The sequence below is a fragment of the Nyctereutes procyonoides genome, unplaced genomic scaffold, assembly GCF_905146905.1.
Source record: "Nyctereutes procyonoides isolate TBG_1078 unplaced genomic scaffold, NYPRO_anot_genome, whole genome shotgun sequence".
NCBI lineage: Eukaryota > Metazoa > Chordata > Mammalia > Carnivora > Canidae > Nyctereutes > Nyctereutes procyonoides.
Window position 1 is genome coordinate 42,171,353 of NW_026575125.1, and position 26,176 is coordinate 42,197,528.

The 26,176-nt window shown below is 47.9% G+C and overlaps 1 protein-coding gene and 1 pseudogene across 1 annotated transcript; one reads left to right on the plus strand and one right to left on the minus strand.

Moving 5' to 3' along the window:
- Positions 1-5,522, minus strand: PCSK1N (proprotein convertase subtilisin/kexin type 1 inhibitor). Its single transcript, XM_055338556.1, has 3 exons — positions 5,333-5,522; positions 723-1,195; positions 1-371 (listed from the first exon to the last, which is right to left on the minus strand). The coding sequence occupies exons 1-3, from the start codon at positions 5,444-5,446 to the stop codon at positions 176-178; spliced, it is 783 nt and encodes a 260-aa protein (XP_055194531.1). The 5' UTR covers positions 5,447-5,522; the 3' UTR covers positions 1-175.
- On the plus strand, positions 5,445-24,559 carry LOC129517905 (vesicle-associated membrane protein-associated protein A-like; annotated as a pseudogene).
- Positions 24,560-26,176: the final 1,617 nt, after the last annotated feature.

Genomic DNA, 26,176 nt, shown 5'->3' on the forward strand with positions numbered 1-26,176 from the left:
GCTGCTTCAGATCTCTTTATTGTGGAGCCAAAGGCAGGGATGTTGGGGGTCGAGGGCCGCAACTGCAGCTGATGCGGTAAGCCGGTAAGCCGCTCTCATCGTGCCGACAGGGAGCAGTCGGGGTGTAGGGGTGGAGCAGTCCTGGGACCCAAGGAGCGCAGGATTCGGCCGGGGCTCAGGGGGGCAGGAGGCGGCGCACCGGCGCCTGAGGCGAAGGGGTCTCCAGGCGCTTCACCCGAAGCAGGGCCCCCAGCACGCCCTCAGGGGGCACCTCGGGGCCCAGATCCTGGTCCGCGGCTCGGCGGAGACGGCGCGGGGCAGCCACAGCCTCGGGGTCCCCGCTTCCGGCGAGGATCCGCCCCAACAAGTACCTGCAGGAGAGCGGGAGTGGGCGGTAGTGAGAACGTGCCCGCGCAATAACGTCGCGGCCCTAGGACCCAGATGGCCCTGCTACCCCACACAGCCGGGGGACCAGGTCGTCCCCAGCCCACTGCTTTCCAGCAGTCCCGGCCTCCAATCCCAGACCCTCTGGTTTCCCTGCCTCCCAGTACCCCCTCCCAGAAACCGGACAGCGGAGCCCCCTCCCCAGGACCAAGAGTCCCGTTCCCCAGAGTCCCCCCGGCAAAGCACCTCTGCCCCAGCCCCTGGGTGCGGGTCCTCACTCCCTCCTAGGGGCCCCCGCCCCACTAAGGCGCCGCCCCCTGCCCCCCTCGCTGGGGCACCTCAGCAGCTCCGGGTCCACGTCGGGGGTGTCGTCGCTGGCGTCCTCGGCCTCTGGGCCCACGGGGCCGTCGTCGTAGACGGGGGGCCGAGGTCTGAGCGCCGCGGCCGGGGCCGGGGCGGGGACGAGCTGGGCGGCGAGGGCAGCGGGATCAAGGCGGGCTCGGAGCAGGGCGCGGGCTAGCTGCGCGGCGGGCGCCTCGGGGTCGTCCTCCAGGCCCGGCGCGGGGTCACTGGCGCGGGGTGCGCCCCAGGCGCGCAGCAGCTGCGCCAGGACGCGCGCCTGCTGGTCCTCGGCCTCCTGCGCCTCGGCCCGCGCCCGCTCCTGCCTCTCGGCCTCCAGCAGGTGCGCCAGCGCCCGCGCCAGCTCCTGCACGGCCCCCGCCGCCTCGCCCCGGGGCACCGCTCGCCGGAAGCGGCGGGGAGCGCCGGCCTCGGCCAAGGGCGACGAGGCTGCGCCCAGGCCGCGGGGCTCCTGCCGGAAGACGTGGGAAGAGGGAGATGTCAGCGGCGGTCAGGCCAGGGACACCACCGGGGGAGCCCGGTGGACCTCAGACATCCCCAGATGCCGCCAAAGGCACCATGGCCCCTCAAATATACCCGGACACCCCTAAGGCCACTGGGTCCCAAATATGTCCAGGCACACTGTAAGACAGCTGAAGGCCCCTAGATCCCTAACCTCCTCAACAATTTCCTAGTGATTCAGAATTTCCCCCAGAGCTGCTGGAGAACGGGTTTCTTTCTTTTTTTTTTTAAGATTTTATTTATTTATTCATAGAGACAGAGAGGCAGAGACACAGGCAGAGGGAGAAGCAGGCATCATACAGAGAGCCTGACGTGGGACTCGATCCAGGGTCTCCAGGATCACGCCCTGGGCTGCAGGCGGCGCTAAACCGCTGGGCCACCAGGGCTGCCCGAGAACGGGTTTCTTTATAGGTGGTGATGGATATACAGCCATAGATTTGTCTATATTGATGTTGTGGACTATAAGAACCATATTTGCATTTTATAGGTTCCTATCGTTCACTTGTTTTATGCAAAAGTTAGCGAACTGTTCCACACCTTGCATTTCTGAATCTATATCTAGATCAGTACTTTCAGTACATCTCTCTCTTCCTTTTCTTTCTCCTCCCTCCCTCCCTCTCCCTCTCTTGTTCCCTCCCTCCCCCCTTTCCTTCTCTCTCCTCCTCTTTGCCTTTTTTTCCTCTGCATTGAATCCCTTTTGTATGGATGTACATATTTAACTAGTCTTCGATTGATGGACATTTACAGTGTTTCCAATCTTTTGCTATTCCTTTTTTAAAATATTTTAATTTTTATAGATTTTATTTGTTTATTTTAGAGAGACAGAGAGAGAGCATGAGTGAGGTGAGGAGCCTGGGGGAGAAGTAGACTCCCCGCTGAGCAGGGTGCCCGATAGGGGGCTCTAAGGGGCTCAATCACAAGACTCCAGGACCATGACCTGAACCGAAGGCAGATACTTAACGGACTGAGCCACCCAAGCACCCCAAGATTTTATTTTTTAAGTAATCTCTATACTTAAATATACTCTATACTTCAGTCCCAATATGGGACTGAAACTCACAACCCCATTAAGAGCCTGGTGTTCTACCAACTGAGCCAGCCAGGTTCCCCCCCAATCTTTTGCTATTCTTGTAATGTTGGGATGAATAACCTTGTTCGTATATTTTTTGGCATATGTGTAAATCTTTCTGTAGGATAAATTACCCAGTAACTAATTTTCAATTTAGACGGTTTTGAGACAATTTCAAAAGCTTTAAAGAAATAAAAGACAGGGACGCCTGGGTGGCTCCGTGGTTGAGCGTCTGCCTTCCGCTCAGGGTGGGATCCTGCGGTCCCAGGGGTCCCGGGATCCAGTCCCACATTGGGCTCCCTGCGTGGAGCCTGCTTCTCCCTCTGCCTATGTCTCTACCTCTCTCTCTTTCTCTGTCTCTCATGAATGAATAAATAAAATCTTTTAAAAAAGAAATAAAAGACAGTATCAAAAGTATGAGTAAGGAACAAAAGACCATAAGACCATTAAAATGACCGTGAAGAATTGAAAAAGAAACACCTAGAACATCTAGAATTCTACCAAAAAAAAATGTGTAAAAAGCAAACAGAAAAACTAATACAAAAATAGGGAGGGGTGCCTGGCTGGCTCAGCAGGAAGAGCACGCGACTCTTGATTTGGGGGTCGTAAGTTCCAGTCCCACGTGGGGTACAGAGATTATTTAGATAAAAAATAAATTTAAAAAATAGGGAAAACTGATGATCAAGTATTCTATAAAAAAGGAAACATAAATAGGGGACGCCTGGGTGGCTCAGTGGTTGAGAGTCTGCCTTTGGCTCAGGGCGTGAGCCCGGGATCCAAGATCGAGTCCCATATCAGGCTCCTTGCATGGAGCCGGCTTCTCCCTCTGTCTAGGTCTCTGCCTCTCTTTCTCCCTCTTTCTGTGTCTCTCATGAATAAATAAATAAAATCTTTTTTAAAAAGGAAACAAAAATAGTTACTAAATATATGAAAAATTGTGAGCCTCATTAGTAATCAGGAAAATGTAAATTAAAGTGCCAGTGAGGTAGTATGCATAATTTGTCCAAAAGATTGCCAGAACTTAAACTGCCCAATGATGTCCAATGTTGACAGGGGGGTGGGAAAAACAGAAACTCTCATACATTGCTGGTGGGAATTCAATTGCCAAAATAACTTTAAAAAAACAATTTGGCAACGTCTAAAAAGATACACAAATCCTGTGACCCACTCCTGGGGTGCTATAGTTTTTGTACACATACTATACTGGACATGAGTTCATGAAAAATCACATAGGCACTATTTGTGACATCAAGAAGTGGGCAGAGTGGGGAAGAAAGCCTGGAAACCACCCAAATGTCTACTGATATATTGAGAATGCATTTGTCAACCATAATATACTCATTTATTGATGATATACTCAGAAAATAAAATATTGGGGATCCCTGGGTGGCTCAGTGGTTTAGCGCCTGCCTTCGGCCCAGGACGCGATCCTGGATTCCCGGGATTGAGTCCCACGTCGGGCTCCCTGCATGGAGCCTGCTTCTCCCTTTGCCTGTGTCTCCACCTCTCTCTCTATGTGTCTATCATGAATAAATAAATAAATCTTAAAAAAATAAAATAAAATATTATGCAATAAAGATAAATGAATTATAGCCACACACTTCAATGCAGAAATGTGGATGGTGCACGCATCTCACTATCAATGCAGAGCCAAAAAAAAAAAAAGCAAGTTATAGAATGCCACTGCAGGCAGCCTAAGACTACCAGCCACCCTGATGACTTCCTAGTGACCCCTAGTGACCACAAAGGGCCCAATGCCTGGTATGATTCCATTTCTATGAGGAAAGGCGAAATAACATATTATTTAGACATACATACATATGTGATAAGCTACAAACACAAGTAAGGAATTGATGAACAGAAAAGAGGATAATGATTATGGAGCAGGAGGGATGCTGTGTGCAGCGGCCCCCAGGGGCTTCTAACTATTGGTCACGCTCTATTTCTTCAACTGAGTGGTGGATACACACAGGGGTTATTAATTATCATCATTCCTTACATCATACGTGTATATTAACTATATTATGTCATATATCAAATATTTAATAATTTTTTAAAAATCCTCCATCCTTGACACAGACAGCCCTGATGAGTTGAAGGATGATACGTTCCAAGTGCCCTGGACACCCACCACCCCTTAGCCCCTAGAGAATCACACACTCAGCAATCATAGCCTCACATAAATTCTCGTGGACTAGCAGGCCTTGGGATGTCACACGTGCCGCATCCACACACAAGTAACTGCACACGTTCACATACAGGGCTGCTCCTGCGGTTACGATGCCCAAGCTACCCAGATGCAAGGACATGCACCACCCTTAAAGACACAATGCAGCAGAAACATCATGGCTCCTCTCCCCACGATGACACAGCTGCATAAAGAGACAGAAACAGCCTTGGGAACACGCGTACAAAATCCTAGTCCAACAGAACCAAAATGGGATGCACACATGTGGATGCAAAGACCACTCCCACCTAAAAAACGAAATCTCACACACACACTGACACGCCCATAGGCCAGCCATAACATAGGATTCACAAACACTCACACGGCGTCACTGAGACAAGTCAAACGCAGGAACACAGCCGGCATCACACACAGCACACACACACACACACACACTCACGATCGCACCTCTGTACCGGCGCTCGGAAGCGCTCACATCAAAAGACGCGCACTCACAGGGCCACCACATTCTCACGCCTGTCATCGCATCTTGCGCACGCAGATCCGTGCGCGCACCCCCTTCCTTAATGCGCACTAGTGCCCTGGACAGCGCCCCGGGCGAGGCCGGCCCGCGCCAGGTGCCAAGGGTGGCCAGGGCGTGGCTGCCAGCCGGTCCTCGCACACCCAGAGACCGAGCCCCGCGCGAGCACCCCGGGCCACCCTGGCCGATGTCCCCGCACGTCCAGGGGCAGGCACGGGCCAGCGAGGACGAGGGGCCAGCAGCCGAGCACACACCCTCGCCCGCAGCACCCTCCTGCCCACCCCCACCCCGCGCCCGACCGGTGTCGCACCTTTACCGGCCGCGCGCAGAACGCGGGAGGCGGCCGAAGTAAGCCCAACAGCAGCAGCACCAAAAGGCCGACGCCCCCGGCCCGCGGCCCGCCGAGCAGCGGCGACCACGCCATGCTGCCCCAGCGAGCCGGGCTCCGGACGGGCGGACTGGCTGGCAAATGCGCAGCGCCTGGGCGAGCGGGCAAGGCTGCGGTGCTTTGCGGCTGCGCACGCCGGGGGGCCCGGCCCTCCCCTGCCCACCCCCTCTCCCGCCACTCCACGCAGGCGCAGCCTGGGAGCTCCAGCAGCGCCTCCATCCTACCCGTCGCCATGGAGATGCCCGAGGGGCAAGGTGGTGAGCTGGAGCAGGCGCTGGCGGTTGCCATGGCAGTCGAAGGGCAGTTGCCGGGGCAACAGACCTCGGGGTCCCATAGCAGATAAGCAGGCAAAATTGACTCAATGGAGTGGAATGGGGTCTGGTCCCCACCCGCCCTCCCTGAGGAGGAGATAGAAGACTTTGTTCGCTGGATGAACAGTTACTCGCCACTGTGGGTGAGCATAGATACAGAATCGAATAGATTTTATCCATATATTGTTCCAGAAAGGATTTCAAGCCACTTAAAATGATGCATCAAAGGAAACAAAACTTTGGTGAAATTTGTCTATACGTTGGGCAAAAAAAACGTTGGGGAGGGAGTGTTAGTGATAATTTCTGGGTGGGGAGATAAATAATGGTTTGTCACTTTCTCCTTTACATTTCTCTCTTATCTGAAAAAGTGTTGCAATGAATATTATAATCAGATAAAAAATAAAGATATTTTCATTCAGAAATTAAAGTATGGTAATGGCACAAATTAAAAGTGAAGGAAAGAAAGATCCGTTTATGCTGCTGTGAGTATATCTCATCCATTGATTTTCTGTCTCCAGCTCTTCAGTGTTACAAACAACTTACAAAGAAAACCATCACACACATGCCTTTATGGACCTGAAAATGATGTACCCAGTGATGGTGTGATGGACACGTGTTTAAGGTGGTTCCCATGATCCTTGTCTCCTGGTGTCCACAATCTTGCGTAATCCCCTCCCCTTTGAAAATGTGCATGACCAAAGGTGACCAGATATATGTGATTACATGTACATAATTATGTTAGAAATGAGGTTGGAATTGTTGCAGGAGAGACTACATTGGGTGAATGGAGGTGTTGGTTCTTGGATTCCCCATAAGAGATTTACATGAGGATCCACACTGGAATAGAGACAGCCCCAGGGAAGGTAGCAAGCACAAAGCAGCATATTAAGGACAGTACACTCTCAAAAATGGAGAGTGGGCAGGCCGGAGGTGGCAACTGAACTGGGGTTAGGGATGCCTTTTCTTTTTATGGTCGTATAGGTTGTGGGTCATAGCTAGCGATCTCTGACTGAGGTTGTTTCCAACCATCTAAGGAATTCCTCCTACCACTTGAGAGGGAGAGTTTTGGGCCCTACAAGGTTCTTGCTGGAACTGTTATGGCTACAGTGGAGGGAGGCACATTGAAACTGGGCGCAGACTGGTGGCTGGACCCTGGGCCACTCTGGCCATTGTAATATATAATGTAAATATATTATGATGAAAGTATAGGTTACCCTAGGGCAGAGGTGGAAGAAGAGAGCACATATTCTGCACCTATGGCTCTTGGCCTGTCAGCCCCAGGGTATTAGAAGCTTTAAGGCCAGGATGTTAGAAGCCAGAAGTCAGAGTGTTGTCCCTTCAAGCTTCTAAAGTGTCACCTATTTATCACCACCTTTGCCTCCAGTTCATGTCTAGCTAACTGCCTACTTTATCAAAATGACCTTCTTGTCATGAGGTGACTCCCACTCCCTTACTAGCTTTGATGAAGCAAGGGGCCACTTTGGGAACTTCAGATGGCAAGAAAGAGAGGTTAGTCTCTAGGAATTGAAGGTGGCCTCCGGATGACAGCCTGCAAGAAATCAAAGCCCCCAGTCCTTCCCCTGCAAAGAACTCAATTCTGCTAATGACCAGAGTGAGCTTGGATCCTTCCCCAGTCAAGCCTTAGATGAGACTGCAGCCCTTGTCAGCACCTTCATTTCAGCCTTGTGCAACCCTAAGCAGATATCCCAGTTAAGCCACATCCTGAGTCCTGACCCACAGAAACTGAGAGTTAGTGTTGTTGTAAGCCTGTTGTTTTAAGCTGAGAAGTAACACATATCAACAAACTAGGAATAGAAGAGGACATCCTCAACCTGATAAAGGACAAAACCCCACAGGGGCGCCTGGGTGGCTCAGTGGTTGAGTGTCTGCCTTTGGCTCGAGGCATGATCCTGGGGTCCTGGGATTGAGTCTCACATCGGGCTCCCCATAGGAAGCCTACCTCTCCTTCTGCCTATGTATCTGCCTCTTTCTCTGTGTCTTTCATGAATAAATAAATAAAATCTTTAAAAAAAAACCCCACAGCTAACAACATACTTAACAATGAATGACTGAAAGCTTTTTCCCCAGGGATCAGGATCAAGACAAGGATGTTCCAAGGGTGACCTGGCTGGCTCAATCCATAGAACATATGACTCTTGATCTCATGGTGGTGAGTTCTAGCCTCACATTGGGTGTAGAGCTTACTTTAAAAAAATAATTAAAAATTAATTAATTAAAATTAATTAATTAAAAAAAAGAAAGAAAGATAAGGATATTCCCTCTCACTTCTATTTGACATTGTACTGAAGGTTCTAGCCAGGACACTTTGGCAAGAAAAAAAAGGCATCCAGAGTGGAAAGGCAGAAGTGAAATCATTTCCATTTGTAAATGGCCTGGCCTTTTACATGGATAATCTTAAGGAATCCACATCAAAATCATTAGAGTTAATAAATGAGACCAGCGAGGTTGCAGGATATAAGATCAATATTATAAAGCTCAGTTGTATTTCTACACACTGCAAATGAACAATCCAAAAACAAAAGGGAACAATTCCATTTGCAATACCATCAAAAAGAACGGGGACATCTGGGTGGCTCAGCAGTTGAGCGTCTGTTTTTGACTCAGGGCGTGATCCCGGGGTCCCTGGATCGGGTCCCACATCCGGCTCCCTGTGAGGAGTCTGCTTGTCACTCTGCCTGTGTCTCTGCCTCTCTCTCTCTCTGTGTCTCTCCTGAATAAATAAATTAAAAATCTTTTTAGGGCTCCCTGGGTGGCTCAGTGGTTTAGTGTCTGCCTTCGGCCCACGGCGTGATCCTGGAGCCCCGGGATCGGGTCCGCATCAGGCTCCCTGCGTGGAGCCTGCTTCTCCCTCTGCCTGTGTCTCTGCCTCTCTCTCTCTGTGCATCTCATGAATAAATAAATAAAATCTTTTTTTTTAAATAAAATAAAAATCTTTTTAAAAAATAATAAAAACACTTAGAAACAAATTTAACAAAATAAGTGCAAGACCCTACCCTGAAAACCACAAAAACCATCTAACATAGGCTCAAATCCCATAATCACTTACTTCCAACACCCCTTTTTCAGATACTCCATGGTTCCCCATGGTGTGCGGTCTCTCTCATTGCAAGGAGCTAATAAATTCAATTTTAAAAAAAGAAAATCTTACATGGAAGCAGTCTCAAATAGATTATTTGTACACACATGTTCGTAGCAGCATTATTCACCACAGGTAAACATGGAAGCAACCCAAGTACCCATTGGTGGATGAATGGATAAGCAAAATGTGATATATACCCACGATGGTATATTATTCAGCCTTTAAGGAAGGAAATTCTGACACACGCTACAACATGAATAAACGCTGAGGACATTATGCTAAGTGAGATAAGCCAGTCCCCAAAAGAATACTGAATGAGTCCACTTACATGAGGTACTTAGAATAGTCAAAATCATAGAGACAGAAAGTAGAATGATGGGTTACCAGGGGCTGGGGGGTGGGGAAAATAGGGAGTTAGTGTTTAATGAATAGAGTTTCAGGGTTTTTTTTTACTTTTTTTTTTAGATTTTATTAATTTATTTGAGAGAGAGATAGAGAGAGCACGAGCAGGGAGTGGGGGGCCAGGAGAGGGAGAGGGAGAAGCAGACTCCTCATTAAGCAGGGATCGTGAGGTGGGGTCCATCCCAGGACCCCAGGATCATAACCTAAGCCGAAGGCAGACGCTTAACCGACTCAGCCACTCAGGCACCCCCTAGTTGTTTTTTTTTTTTAAGATTTATTTATTTGAGAGAGAAAGAGAGCATGTGTGCTTGCTCCAGCACCAGTGTGGGGGGGGGGAGCAAAGGCGGCGGGGGGCGGGGGTGCAGAGAAACAAGCAGACTCCCTGCTGAGCAGGGAAGCCTACACAAGGCTTGATTCCAGGACCCTGGGATCATGACCCAAGTCAAAGGCAGATATGTAACCAACTGATTCACTAAAGCGCCCCTGAAGTTTCAGTTTTATAAGACGAAAAGTTACGGAGATGGATGGTGGTAATAGTTGCACAATATTATGACCATATTTAATACTCCTGAAATGTACACTTAAAGTGGTAAAGATGGTAAATTTTATGTTATGTGTATTTCACCACAATAAAACAAACAAAACTTACATGAATTTCTTCTTCAGTCTTGTCTTTGTGTCCCTGAGAATTGCTTTGTTTAGTTTCATCTGCTCAGTCAGGAGGGTTTTTGTTCCTGGCCCATGATCATGATGATTGGCCTTTAGCCAGAATCTGGAGATGCCAGTTACACAAGCACCACCCTGATGGAGCATTGCAATTCTCACAGGATCTTCTCAGGCCAAGCACCTGTGTCCTTCGTGTTTTTTCACCGAAACATCAATACATATGTTTAGTTAACTGGAACTGGCATAATTTCACCAGGGAAATTTTGAAATTGCAGTTACTACTTCAGGAAACTTCTGCCATGAACAAGATTCCTTGTTTGAGGGATGCCTTAGAACAAAAAGGGCAGCTGGGGCACCTGGGTGGTTCAGTTGGTTAAGTGTCCAGCTCTTGATCTCAGCTCACATCTTGATCTCAGGGTCATGAGTTCAAGCCCTGCATTGACCTCTACAGTGAGCATGGAGCTTACTTAAAAACAAAATTTATAAAATTAAAAAAAGAACAAAAAGGGCACAAATCCACATGAAGAGATGGCTTGTTTGATCTATCTAAGAGAGAGATCATTTTATTTAACAAAGGAGACACCCTTCTTTTCATTTCTGTATTTGGAGACTAATCAGTGCTGACTTTTTTTTAAGATTTTATTTATTCATAGAGATGCAGAGAGAGAGAGAGAGAGACAGAGACACAGGCAGAGGGAGAAGCAGGCTCCATGCAGGGAGCCCAACATGGGACTCGATCCAGGGTCTCCAGGATCACACTCTGGGTTGCAGGCTGCACTAAACCGCTGCGCCACCGGGGCTGCTGAGTGTTGACTTTTTAAAAAAAGATTTTATCTATCTATTTATCTATCTAAGAGAGAGCGAGCGAGCTCAAGCAGGGGGAGGAGCAGAGTAGGAGGGAGAGAGGAAGAAAGAATCTCAAGCAGACTCTGAGCTGAGGGCAGAGCCTCCTCTAGGGGGAGAGGGTCCATCCCACATCCCTGAGTTCATGACCCTAGCCAAAATCAATAGTTGGATGCTTAACCAACTGAACCACCCAAGGTTTTGTTAAAAGATTTATTTATTTATTTATTTATTTATTTATTTATTTATTTATTTATTTAAGAGAGCACACCACTGGGGCGGGGAGGGGCAGAGGGAGAAGAGAGAATCCTCAAGCAGATTCTCCAATGAGCACAGAGCACAGTGCAGGGCTCAAAACTAGGACCTCAAGACCAATGTTGGACCTGCAACCAAGAGCCTGCCACCCAACTAATTGAGCCACCCAGGCGTCCCATCTCTTTTAAAATTTGTTATTATTTTGTATTTTTTTTAATATAGAGAGTGTTCACTCTTGCACCAGCAAGAGAATCCCCAAGCAGACCATCCCCCACCTCCACCCCACACACACTGAGTGCAGAGCCCCATTTGGGGCTTGATCCCAAGACCATAAGATCATGATCTGAGCTGAAATCAAGAGTCAGATGCTTTAATCTTTAACCAACTGAGCTGTCCAGGTGCCTCTGTAATAATTCTTTTGAGTATGTTCATATCAGATTGTATTTTCCTGCAGCAAAAATCTTCCCCTCTACTTTTGGAGGGAACATAACTAGCTTTTTACAGAGATAATTTCATGTTCATCTGAAGCCACTTCAGGAACCCTTATCAAAATGGACAACAAATGAAGGAAATTCTATATAGCTTGCCATTATTCTATACAGCTTGAGATAGCCATAGAAAGAATGGAAAGTGGCAAAAATGCTTTGTGACATTAGCCACAATAGCAGAGATAAATTGGCCTTGATAATGAAACATTGATGGGGTAACTTTAAGGCTTTTGTTGAGATGGTCCCTTTGAATGTCATATCTCTAATGACACAATCATGGCAAAAACCATAAAGGTAGGACATGGATAGGAACCCAAGACTTAAGGCCCCTTTGAACACCTCCAAATGGGTTATGAGCATATTCTGGCTGTGGTTTATTTCCTAGGCGAACTGAGCTTTTCATGGCCAGAGAGCTTTTCCTGTAAAGATAGGGGAAATTGCTTGCTTTTGTATTTGACATGGGGAATCTCAACTTCTCTCTCCAGTAACAGGGACACACATTGCACTCATTTAAATAATTCTGTTATTTAAAAAAAAAAACTCTGTGAAGGGCAGTCCTGGTGGCCTAGCGGTTTAGTGCCACTTTCAGCCCGGGGTGTGATCCTGGAGACTTGGGATCGGGTCCCACGTTGGGCTCCCTGCATGGAGCCTGCTTCTCCCTCTGCCTGTGTCTCTGCCTCTCTCCCTCTCTCTGTCTCTCATGAATAAATAAATAAAATCTTAAAAAAAAACCTGTGAAGTTTTAATTTACAAACTCTATAGCCATTATCATCCATAATTTCAGAAAAAGTAGAGAGACTTAATGGAATTCTAATAGCAAAAGGTAACAGAAAACAAGCTGATGGTTGCCAGAGGGGAAGAGATGGGGGGAACAGGCAAAAAGGAGTGGAGGGGAGTGGGACATACAGGCTTCCAGTTATGAAGTGAATACGTCACAGGGTTGAAAGGCACAGCATAGGGAATATTAGTCAACAGTATTGTAATGGCCTTGTATGGTGATACAGGTAGCTATACTTGTCAGCATAGCATCACACATAGATGTTGAATCACTATGTACACCCGGAACTAATGTGATAGTGTATGTCAACTAAACTTCAATTATTTTTTAAAGATTTTATTTATTTATTCATGAGAGACACACAGAGAGGGGCAGAGACATGGGCAGAGGGAGAAGCAGGCTCCCCGTAGGGAGCCCCATGGGTGACTCCATCCCAGGATCCTGGCGTCAAGCCCTGAGCTGAAAGCAGAAGAAGCTCAACCGTCCCAACTAAACTTCAATTTAAAAAAAAAATCAACACACTTCTGGGGTGCCTGGGTGGTTCAGTTGGTTAAGGGTCTGACTTCGGCTCAGGTCATGGTCTCGGGATCCTGAGATTGAGCCCCTTGTCTGGTTCTGTGCTCAGCGGGGTGTTTGCTTGTCCCTCTCCCTCTGCCTCTCCCTCTACTTGTGCTCTCTCTTGCTCTCAAATAAATAAATACAATCTTTAAAAATATATCAACAGGGACGCCTGGGTGGCTCAGCGGTTTAGTGCCTAACTTTGGCCCAGGGCATGATCTGGGATCGAGATCGAGATCCCAGAGACCCGGGATCGAGTCCTGCGTTGCGCTCCCCGCAGGGAACCTGCTTCTCCGTCTGCCTGTGTCTCTGCCTCTCTCTCTCTCTCTCAAGAATAAATAAATAAAATCTTATAATCTCGGTCAGCGGCGGTGGGAGGCCTGGTGAGGCAGCTGTGCTGCAGCGGGGACGCGGGTCCGGGGCAGGGCCCGGGTGGAGCCGCCCCGGCACAGGGCTGCCGCCCACCGTGTCACTGGTTGGGCCTGGGGCTGTCAGGTTCGAGGCGCTCCAGGGAGGTGGAGAAGCCCAAGAAGGCCTCCAGTTAGGACCGACGGGCGGTGCTGGCGGAGACCCAAGCGCGTGCAGGCAGGAGAGCTGTGTGTCAGCCCGGGGACGGGTAGTAGCAGGCCCCTTCACAGATGTAGTCCCCACAAATCTTAAGTTGCGAAATCCATCTGATAGGAAAGTGTGTTTCAAGGTGAAGGCTAACAGCGGGATCATTGACCCTAGGTCGACTGTGACTGTTTCAGTAATGCTACAAGCCTTTTTGACTATGATCCCAATGAGAAGAGTAAACACAAGTTTATGGTAGAATTTTTGCTCCACCAAATGTGGGACCCAGGAAATTTAACAAAAATCCCCTGCCCCTGGACAAGCAGAGCAGGACTAACTCCATTTTGTGCTACACCCGCCACCTCCTGTATCACCCCCACATGACCTGCTTATTACTTAAGGCGCTGCCCCACCCTAGTCAAGCCGCTGAGCACACCCTGATCGGAAACCGGCTCATAACAATGTAACTCTGCCTTGTGCCTGCCAAAACCGCGCGCCAATTCTGACCAAAGTAATAGGCCAGCTCAAATGGATACTATAGGGTAAAATGTAATTCAATCAGCCACCTGCGTGTGGACCGACATGACTGCAACTTTCTGCGTATGTTACAATCCCATTGGCCACTGGCCCCTATAAAGCTGCTACGCCTCTTAGTCTTGGGGTCCAAGTCCCTGCTCCGCTGTGTTGGGTATACTTGGACCCAGGCTGGAACTTGTAAATAAACCCTCGTGTGTTTGCACCGGTGTCGGCTCCTTGGTGGTTTCTCGGATTCGCGATCTTGGGCACAACACAAACACTTCAGATATGGAAGCTGTGTGGAAAGAGGCAAAACCTGATGAATTAGTGGATTCTAAATTGAGATGTGAAAAAAAAATAAATTGAGATGTGTATTTGAAATACCCAATGAAAATGATAAATTGAATGATCTGGAACCTAGCAAAACTGTTCCACTGAATGCCTCTAAACAAGATGGACCCATTCCAAAACCACATAGTGTTTCACTCAACTATACTGAAACAAGGAAACTCATGGAAGAATGTAAAAGACTTCAAGAAGAAATGATGAAACTATCAGAAGAAAACTGACATCTGAGAGATGAAGGTTTAAGGCTCAGAAAGGTAGCACATTCGGATAAACATGGATCAACCTCAGCTGCATCCTTCAGAGATAATGTCTCCAGTCCTCCTCCTTCCCTTCTTGTCGTAATTGCAGCCATTTTCATCGGGTTCTTTCTAGGAAGTTCATCTTGTAGAGTGAAGCATGCAGAGTACTATTTTTTTTCTCTTGACCAGAAAAAGATTTGTTTACCTACCTTTTCATTGGTAGTATGGCCCACGGTGACCTGTGTGTGTGTGTGTGTGTGTGTGTGTGTGTACAGTGTCACATAGGCTTTGCCTTTAATGATCTCTTACGGTTAGAAAACACAATAAAACAAACTGTTCGGCTCCTGGACAAATTCTATATTACCAGATCATCACTAGCAGATGTCAGTTGCACGTTCAGTCCTTTATGAAATTCATAAATAAAGAATTGTTCTTTCTTTGTGGTTTTAATAAGAGTTCAAGAATTGTTCAGGGTCTTGTAAATGTTATTTTAATAATCCCTTTAAATTTTATCTGTTGCTGTTACCTCTTGAAATATGATTTATTTAGATTGCTAATCCCACTCATTCAGGAAATGCCAAGAGGTATTCTGTGGGGAAATGGTGCCTCTTACAGTGTAGATTTTCTCCTTTACTTTTGCTAATATGGCAGAATTTTTCTTATCCCTTGTGAGGCAGTTGTTGACTGAGTTTTTCATCCTTACAATCCTGTCCCATGGTATTTAACATAAAAAAACTGTTAACATATATATATATATATATGTCAACACACTTCTGAGAAACCCTCAAACTTCCAGGGACTAAAGTATTGCTATTAGCCTTGATGGCAATAAGATCTAACCCCTCTGGGGACCACCTCTGGTTAGTTACTTCTGTGTTAATAACAGACCATCTCATTTTTTTTTTTTTGTAATTTCACTTTGAATCCTAGATTCAACCCTATTACAGGCCAATGTAACTTCATACTACCACAGACTCATATGATGCCTCTAGATGTCTCCCTAACAGGTTCAAGTTGCATTTAAAAAATATCCACCTAGGGGCCCCTGACTGGCTCAGTAAGAGACTCAATTTCCTGAGTTGGAGGCCCACATTGAGTGTAGAGATTACTTAAAAAAAAACAAATTTCAAAATATCCACCTAAACAAAACCTGCATGAACAAAGGGAAAACCGCCCTCGAACTTCTTGAAAAGATCTATTAATAGGCATCAAACAGTATTCTTAGGAATTCTCTGGAAGCTGATGACGACAGAGGTGCAGAGCTTCTCCCCAAGATGACAAGACGAGATTTTCTTTTTTTTTTAAGATTTTGTTTTTTATTTATTCATGAGAGACACAGGCAGAGGGATAAGCAGGCCCCATGCAGGGAACCCGATGTGGGACTCCATCCTGGGTCTCCAGGATCACACCCCGGCCTGCAGACAGCACTAAACTGCTGTGCCACCAGGGCTGCCAGAGATTAATTTTCTGATTTTACAGCATCCCTTTTTTCTTTTTATCCCACTATGAGTCTTGACTATTAGTGTGTCTTGACACCCTCTAGTACCCAATTAAGATATCTCTCAGTACGATATCCCTTACTTTCTTTTTTAAAATTTAAATTCAATTTAATTAACATATAGTATACTGTTGGTTTCGGAGGGCTAATTTATTTATTTATTAAAGGCTTTATTTGTTTATTCATGGGAGACACAGAGAGAGAGGCAGAGACATAGGCAGAGGGAGAAGCGGGCTCCCTGTTGGGAGGCTGATGTGGGACTCCATCCCAGGACCCCGGGATCATGCCCTGAGTCAAAAGCAGATGCTCAACCACGGAGCCACCCAGGTGCCCCTCAGAAGGAGAATTTGGGGATTTATCAGTTGCATATAACACCCAATGCTCATTCCATCATGTGCCCTCCTTAATGCCCATCACCCAGTTACCCCATCCCCCACTCCCCTCCCCTGATCTCCCTTATTTTCACCCTGTTACTTTTCTTCTTTTTTTTTAATTTTTATTTATTTATGATAGTCACACAGAGAGAGAGAGAGAGGCAGAGACACAGGCAGAGGGAGAAGCAGGCTCCATGCACCGGGAGCCCGACGTGGGATTCGATCCCGGGTCTCCAGGATTGCGCCCTGGGCCAAAGGCAGGCGCCAAACCGCTGCGCCACCCAGGGATCCCTCACCCTGTCACTTTTGATCTCCTATGGTCTCCCTGTCACTTAAGGAAAATACCTCTTGGGTATTTTCTCAGACCATGGCTACTATTCTCAGTTTGATTTCACTCGTCCACCTGCCAAAAGTTTCATAGTTGTTGGGGATCCCTGGGTGGCTCAGTGGTTTGGCACCTGCCTTTGGCCCAGGGCGCGATCCTGGAGTCCTGGGATCGAGTCCCACGTATGGAACCTGCTTCTCCCTCCGCCTGTGTCTCTGCCTCTTTCTCTCTATGTCTATCATAAATAAATAAATAAATATTTTAAAAAATATTTTTAAAAAATTCATAGTTGTTAAGTACCTCTGAAGGTAGCTTTCTTTTTTATTTTATTTTATTTTTTATTTTTTTTAGCTTTCTTTTTTTTAATAGGCCCCTTCTGGCACTAACATTTCCCTCAAAAAACCCCAAACTTTGCTTTTGTCAAAATTGGACACTGGCCTCACAGAATTCTTCTGCCAAGGTCATTACAACCCTAACAGCAAGATCTAGAACCTTGAGTACTGGGGACTTGCATTGGGGTATTTTTGTTCTTAGAGATACCCTAGCCTGTTTCCCTGCTACTGTTTAACCCCACTCAAGAAGCCTTCCCCTTTTGAGGGACACACATTGCCTTTTCCCTGCTGTAATGAATGATGAGTACACTCTCAATACAGTCTGTGCTCCACTAGGATATTTACCTTTTCCTGAAGCAGACATCCGGCTTACACCCACCCACCGCAGCACTACCTTATCCTGTGTATTTATGAGAATTGTTCCAGACATTCAGATATTTAAAACTACCTCCTGGGGCACCTGAGTGGCTCACTGGTTGAATGTGTGCCTTTGGCTCAGGACGTGATCCTGGGGTCCTGGGATCGAGTCCTGCATTGGGCTCCCAGAGGAAGCCTGCTTCTCCCTCTGCCTGTGTCTCTGCCTCTCTCTCTCTCTCTCTCTCTCTCTCTCTCGAATAAATAAACTTTAAAAATTAAAAATAAATGTAAATTCAGTAGCCAGAGTGGTCACTGAGCAATCTCATAACCATGAATTTCTTTTGGCTACTAGCCAAAGGAAGGGGGAGTTTTTGACTCGGTGAATACCTGTTGCAGCACTTATAGACATGCTACTGGTCAAGTAGAACAATTTCTTCTGAGACTAAAAGAAAAAGGCACCTGGCTCTCTAGAGACCAGCTGGACTTTGGGATGTGTTTCCATGGCCCGAGTTTGGTCATCTAGGGCCCGGTCTCCAAGGCTTATTATGAAGACTAATCACCATCTTGTTTTGGGTGACTATCTGTGGTACATTTGGTGTGTATATCCTGTCTGGAGTCTTTTTTTTTTCCTGTCTGGAGTCTTAAACAGCCACTGTGCAGCCCTTGTCATGGCAGGGGATTCGACACAAACCCATCTAACACAAACCCAAATCCTGTAACATCTTTCCTGACACCTTTTTTTTTTAAAGATTTAATTTATTTATTTATGAGAGAGAGAGAGAGAGAGAGGCAGAGACACAGGCAGAGGGAGAAGCAGGCTCCATGCAGGGAGCCAGACGTGGGACTCGATCCTTGGACTCCAGGATCACGCCCTGGGCTGAAGGTGGCGCCAAACCACTGAGCCACCAGGGCTGCCCCTTTCCTGACACCTTTAACTGAGATGTTCCATGGTTCTCCATGATGTATATTTTCCCTCGCTGCAAATAGCTAACACACTTGACTTTGTTTCATCACTCGTGTATTCCTGGTCTGGTCGTCTTTGGCTGAAGTCCAGGGACATTATTTACTTAAAAAATCCAAGAGAACTGGGGCGCCTGGGTGGTTCAGTCCGTTGAGTGTCTGCCTTCGGCTCAGGTCATGATCCCGGGGTCCTGGGATTGAGCCCCACATTGGGCTGCCTGCTCAGCCTGCTTCTGCCTCTCCCTCTGCCTCTGCCTCCTGCTCCCCTGCTTGTGCTCTCTCTGTCAAATAAATAAATATTTATCTATTTATTTTTAAATTTACTTTTAAAAAAAGATTTTCTTTATTTATTCACGAGAGACACACAGAGAGAGGCAGAGACATAGGCAGAGGGAGAAGCAGGGAGCCTGATGTGGGACTCGATCCCAGGACCCTGGGAACACAATCTGACCCAAAGGCAAATGCCCAACCACTGTGCCACCCAGGTGCCCCCAAAAATCTGTAAAAAATAAAATTTTAGGGCAGCCCGGGTGACTCAGCGGTTTAGCGACCCCTTCAGCCCAGGGCATGATCCTGGAGTCCCGGAATCGAGTCCCACGTCAGGCTCCCTGCATGAAGCCTGCTTCTCCCGCTGCCTGTGTCTCTGCCTCTCTCTCTCTCCTCTGTGTCTTTCATGAATAAATAAATAAAATCTTTTTAAAAAATAAAATAAAATAAAATTTTATTTTTTTTTATTTTTTTTTTTGAATATCTACAACAGTTTTATTTATAATGTCCCAGAACAGAAAACAATCCAAATGTCCATCAACAGAAAAATGGACGGACAAATTGTATATCCATGCAATAGAATACTGCTAAGTTGTAAAAATGAATAAATTGTTGATATACACACACAAATGAATAAATCTAAAAAGAATTGTGCTAAGTGAAAGAAACCAGGCAAAAAAGAGAGACTATCCCGCTTGATTCCATTGACATAACATTCTAGAAAATGTAAGTTAACTTGTAGTGACAGAAAGCAGATCCGTGGTTGCCTGGGGAGAGGGGAGAGGCTTTCGAGGGACATGACAAAGAAGCAGGAGGGAAGTTTGGGGGATGATGGATATCTTCATTATCTTGATTGTAGTGATGGTTTCCTGAATGTATACATATGTCAAAACTTATCAAATTAGCACTTTAATTATGTCTTTAAATATGTCACTTTAAATATGTTCAGTTTATCGTATGTCAACTATATCTCCACAAAGCTGTTAAAAATAGCCACTGGGATTGACAGGGTTGGCAGGGGCAAGAGAGGTCTCCCGGCCAGGGAACGCTGGCCTGAGCCCTGAGGGCCAGGGGGGGAGGGTTCAGCGAGGGAGATTGAGGCAGGCGAGCCAGGCAGATGGGACAGAGTTTCAGTGACGGAGTGACAGTGTTTCCAGAAGGAGGGGCATGGGCCCCCGTGACACGTACCTCCCAGCAGAGACTCCGTCTTAAGAGGCTGCACATGGAGGTTACTGGTGACCTTGACAAGTCAGGATGCGGTGCAGGTGCAGCATGAAAGGCGCCAGGTCAGGAGGTGGAGAAAGCAGCAGCGCCTTCAACTCGCTCAAGGCAGGGGGAGGAGGGCACACTACAGGGTCCTGGGGGCGCTGGGGTGAGCGGAGGGCTTCCAGTTCCTTTGCTTTGTTTTTCATGCAGAGGTTGGAGGTCGGAGCTCACTGTGTAAATATGCTGAGGATGACAGCGTGGGGGGAGCAGGAGGGGACGCAGGGCAGCAGAGGATGGAATCCCAGGGGGGCAACAGGAGGCTTGACATGTGATGAGGCAGGAGCAGGACTTCTGGAGGTTTAGGGCGAGGGCAAGCAGGGAGCTGTGACTGCCAAGGTCAGGAGAACCAGGTGCCAGCTGGGGTGCCCTGGGGAGAACCGAGTATGACTGGTCCGGGACAGTCTGTGGCCACTGGTAGTCCTGAGTCCCAGGACACCTGCATTTGGGCTCCTCGTCTACCCTGCTGGGGCTTTTTCAATTCTGCGTTATTTCAAGCGCAAAGCCCAGCTCCATCATTGGTTTCTTTCTTTTTTTTTTTTTTTTTGGATTTGTATAGTACTTTATTTTTTTTTTTATAAATTAATTTTTATTGGTGTTCAATTTACCAACATACAGAATAACACCCAGTGCTCATCCCGTCAAGTGTCCCCCTCCGTGCCCGTCACCCATTCACCCCCACCCCCCGCCAAAATAAAATTTTAATTAAAAAAAGAATCAACACTGGAGAAATGGGTCCCCAAATTTATATATTCAACTCAAGTAGGATTCTTTTTTCATCGCCTAAATTATGAAATATTTTCAAATAGACAATAATCTGTAGAAGATAGTAATATAATGGACACCTGTGAACTCTCAACATTTTCTCATTTGCCTCAATTTTTTTTTCTTTAAGAAACAGAATATTTGGGTAGCCCGGGTGGTTCAGCGGTTTAACGCTGCCTTCAGCCCAGGGAGTGATCCTGGAGACCCAGGATCAAGTCCCATGTCAGGCTCCCTGCATGGAGCTTGCTTCTCCCTCTGTCTGTGTCTCTGCCTCTCTGCCTCTCTCTCTCTCTCTGTCTCTAATAAATAAAATCTTTTTTAAAAAGTTAAAAAAAAAGAAACAGAATATTTCAAGTGTGCCTGGGTGGCTCAGTCAGTTAAGCATCTGCCTTCGACTCAGGTCAGGGTCCCAGGATCCTGGGATTGAGGCCGGCAGGGGGGAGCCCGCTTCTCCCTTTCCCTCTGACCCTACCCCCTACCTATGCTCTTTCTCCCTCTCTCTCATAATTTTTTTAATTTTAAAAATAATTTAAAATTGTTAAAGTATTTAAAAAATTTTTTTAAGTATTTTATGAGAGCGAGCACATGCAGGGAGAAGGGCAGAAGGAGAAAGAGAACCAGACTCCCTTCTGAGCCTGATGCAGGGCTCAATTCCTGGATTCTGGCATCATGACCTGAGCCAAAGGCAGATGCTTAAGCAAATGAGCCACCCAGGTGCCCCAAATAAAATCTTAAAAAAAGAGAAAATATTTCAGCTCTAGCTGAAACCTACTAGGTTATGTCTTTCTACTCAATTCTACCCTCTGTTCGTCCTTTGACATAAATGCAATACTGAGTTTATTATTGACCATTCCCTTTCATTTTTTATTCTTTCATCATGTAATTAGCAATCCATGAACTGCATATACTGTTTGCAAGTGTTTACAAACAGATATTATACACTACATAGTAGTTTTCAACTTTCCTTCTTCTGTCTCATACTGCAGGTTCGAGAATGATCCATGTTGATACATGTAGTTCTAGTTCATATTTAACTCTTTAAGGAGACATACCTACAAAAAAGTGCACATTAGAATGGTCCAATCTGATGATTTTTTTTGTTTTTGGAAAGATTTTATTTATTTATTTGACAGAGAGAGAGAGAGAGTGAGCACAAGCAGGGGGAGCATCAGGCAGAGTGAGAGGGAGAAGCAGACTCTCCACAGAGCACAGAGCCCGATGTGGGACTCGATCTCAGGACCCTGGGATCATGACCTGAGCTGAAGGCAGACGCTTCACTGACTGAGCCACCCAGGCAGCCCTGATGAACATTATTAAACTGAATGCACATGATCATCTCAGAAGATGCCTGTGTGAATGTCCAAGATCGCTGCCAACCTGACCTCCATGAAGTCAGTCCTTGAGATTATTACTTTAACAAAGGGAGCTCAGAAATTGTTGTCATGGCCTGTGAAACCCTGCAGTGACACCTGCGATGATGATTGATAATGTGTTGGAAATTATGGTGCAAAACACATCTCTCGAACTCTAAGCACTATAAATAAGGACATTAATACCAGCTTTGGGACGCCTGGGTGGCTCAGTGGTTGAGTGTCTGCCTTTGGCTCAGGGTGTGATCCTGGAGTCCCAGGATCGAGTCCCACGTTTGGCTCCTTGCATGGAGCCTGCTTCTCCCTCTGCCTGTGTTTCTGCCTCTCTCTCTGTGTCTCTCCTGGATAAATAAATTTTTTTTAAATGCCAGCTTTGCCACTTTCAGGCAGTAGAACCGTGGGCAGGGGGCTTTACCCCTTGGTGCCTCCGTTTCCTCATATGTATATGAGGGTAACAAAAGGAAGGTTTCTTTGTCCCCTCAGAAGGGATCATTGGCACATCCTTCCTCTTCCACCCATGCTTGTGGATAATCTGGGGACACTGCAGATTCCCCAGAAGATGGCTCCCATTGGTCAGCTGCAGAGGTTGGCCCAAAATGGGCTCCGTGACACCATCCTCGACAACATCAGAGCATTGCTCTTATAAGGTGCACCCCTGGGGGAGGCTGCCCTCCCACCCCCTTCGATGACCTGGGGGGCTGGGGCTGCTGGAGCTGCCCTGCCCAGTCAGGCCTGGGTCTCCAACTGCCACAAAGAAAACAAATAAAATAAGAATACTCAGACCAGCAACTCCCAGATGCAGTGTAAGGTGTGTGTGTCCAACTCTCATGTCTCTTCTTGCTTTCTCTCTCCCTCTCTCTGCTCTTTCTTTCTCTCACTTATTTTGTTCTCTCTGTGTCCATTTCTCCCCGCCCCCACTGTCTGTCTGACTCTCCCAATCTTTTTTTTAAAGATTTATTTATTTGAGAGAAAGAGAAGGAGCATGGTGAGAGGCAGAGGGAGAAGCAGACCCCCTGCTGAGCAGGAAGCCCAGCGTGGGGCTCCATTCCAGGATTCCAAGATCATGATCTGCACCGAAGGCAGATGATGAACCGACTGAGCCACCCAGGGGCCCTGACTCTCCCAAACTTCGTCTGTCTCCCTTCTTAACATTTTCTCTTTCCTCATCTTTTTCACTTGGCCTACCGTTTTTTCCTCTTTCTTGGCATCTCTCTCTCCTTTGATATCTCCATCAACCCTGGCTTCACTTTGTCTTGGTCCCTTTCTTGAGCTCTGTCCCTATTCTTTCTACTCTGTGTCTGATTTCCCCATGTCTCTCTCTCCAACCTCACAAGGTCTCTGCCTGAGGCAGTGATTCCCCACCCCACTGTCAGGGCCGGCACCACGTATTTACTTCCCTGATTGTGTCCACCTCACTAACCATCCTGGTCTACCAGATCCTGTCCCTGCCCTCCCACCCCACGCTTGTCGGTGGATGGCAAACCCAGGGGCCACAGGGAGTATGAGAGCCACCAGCCTGGGAGATCCGAGTAGAGAAATGGGGAAGAAGGGCTGGGAGATGGACCAAGACAGATGGAGGCCAACTTGGGGCTCAGGGGTGAGGGAGGCTGGGAAGAAGACTGGAAGAAGAACCTGAGGGAGAGGCATGAAATCCTTGTGGGAAGCAGATGGGATTAAATCAGAGAGATGAGTGAGAAAGGATGCAGGTGGGGCTCCTCTGTGCTTCTCTTAGGCCCTTCAGCCAGAGGGTAATGGAAGGGGGGCCCTTCAGCCCAGCCCACAACTACCCCGCCACCTGGCCTTCTTCCCTGTGTTTGCCTCCATCTGATGCTGAGGGTATTCCCACGCCCCCACCTGCATTTCATTTTTTTCTTTTTTAAAGATTTTATTTATTTGAGATACAGCACAAGAGCAAAGAGTTAGCAAGCACAAGAAGGGGGTGGGGCAGAGGGAGCGGGAGAAGAACACTTCCCCGAGTGGGGAACCCCACATGGGCCTCAATCCCAGAACCCTGAGATCACAACCTGGGCCAAAGGCAGATGCTTAACTGACTGAGCCACCTAGGCTCCCCCCTTGCACCCCGAATGCATTTCTAACCCTCACACAGCTTCTTCTTGCCTCTATCTCCTTTTGGGTTAGGGTCTCAGCTTCTATTTCTGTTCAGCTCTCTCTGCCGGTTTCTCACTCTCGCCTTCTCCGTAGTCCCTCCCGATAGAAACTGCCTGGGGTCTGACACATCTCCTTCCTTGGGAAAGAGACGCTGCCTGTGGGCCCAGACTTCTCCTGACCGCTCCTCTGGGCCCAGCTCCAGCTCCGGGGACCTGGGCGACTCCAGGCGTCCCAGGCCCAGCTAGAAGCACAGGGACTCAGCAGGCGCCGGCCTCCCCGCTCCCGCCCCACGGAGGTCTGACACCTCTCACTCGAAACTGCAAGCCTTGGTGGCTAAGCCGAGTCCCGCGCACCGCCCACAGCCCAGCCAGCAGCCCAAGGAGCCAGAACAGAAGGGCCTGAATGTGGCCACGAACCACGCCAAGGCCCCGCAAGTCGCAGGGCTTCGCTGCCCCGGGCGCCCGCGTGTTTGAGCGCACCTGCAGGAGCTGGAGGTTCAGAAGCAGGAGGGGGCGGGGCCTGAGGCAGGGCAAAGGTTCCCTCTAGGAGCTGGGGAGGACGGAGAAGCTGCAGCTAGTTCCTGCAGGAGCCCAACCCATTTTTTGATTATTTATTTATTTACTTATGATAGTCACAGAGAGAGAGAGAGAGAGAGAGGCGCAGAGACATAGGCAGAGGAAGAAGCAGGCTCCATGCACCGGGAGCCCGATGTGGGATTCGATCCTGGGTCTCCAGGATCGCGCCCTGGGCCAAAGGCAGGCGCCAAACCGCTGCGCCACCCAGGGATCCCCCCAACCCATTTTTTTTATAAGTTTTATTTATTTATTATTTTTTAAAGATTTTATTTATTCATGAGAGACACAGGGAGAGGCAGAGACATAGGCAGAGGGAGAAGCAGGCTCCCTGTGGGGAGCCCAATGTGGGATTTGATCCTGGGACTCCAGGATCATGCCCTGGGCCAAAGGCAGGTGCTCAACTGCTGAGCCACCCAGGCATCCCTAGCCCAACCCATTTGGAGGGGACACTGAGGAGATACAGTAGGGATGGGGCCTCAGAGGATCCAGAGTTGATACGTAAGAGAGATAGGGCCTGCAGGATCCTTAGAGGACAGGGAGGAAAGACCGGGTAGGGCTGGGGCCTGGACATATAGGTCTGTGGCTACCACAGCCACGTGAGTGGAGTGGGGCCGGCAGACTCATGGATGGGAAAGGCTGGGAAGAGCCAGGGGGGCAGTGTTTGATAGCAGGATGGGGTCTGAAAATATAAGGGGTGGGGCACAGGGGAATGGGTCCTGGTGGTGAAGGGTCTTGCACGTAAGTGGCAAGAGAGAAGGGGACCCATCTGTACACAGCCTGGGATACCCCAGGCATGCCTGGCCCTGGGCCCTAAACCAGTGTTCTGAATGATTGCTGCTGTTGTGCGCCTGGAGCTTCAGCTCAAAGCCAGGGCCCTGTTGAGTGCTGTGTGCACACTGCTCAAAGCCCACCCCCACATTTTGCTTCCCTGGAGTCTTCAGTCTGGGAGCTGCAAACTGCCTGGCACCAAGGCACTCCAGCAGGCTCGGTTGCAGTTCTGCTACTACTTCGAGGCTGTTGGGAGGTCAGGAACTCTGGTATTTTTACCCACAGGAAGCTATTTTAAGGACATTCCACCTCTTTGTAACAGCTTGCACAGAGTTCCTGGGTCTCCCATGGGGCCATTTGCACCCCAGTGGTGACAGTGTTTGCCCCATACACGTGGAGGTTTGTGTGGAAGAGACAGCAGTTTTGGGTTAATGTCCATCCAGAAAAATGTTCTTTCCCGAAACTCCCCCACCTCAATGTGAAACCTCATTTCTGGTTATTTTATGGTTGCCCTTAAAAAAACCTGCAACACTGAGCATCACGGAGCAGAAGCGTATCTGTGATACAGAAGAGATGAGACTGGCACAGAGCACCTTCCTCAAGAAAGCTGGATCCTTCTGACCCTTACTTCTATCCTGGGTCTATGGTGAGGTCACACAGAGGGAAGTTACCTTCACAAATGAGGTGACTGGTATAGAGAAAGCTGAATTCATTGTGAGGTCAGGTTTCCCAGCCTTGGCAATGGGG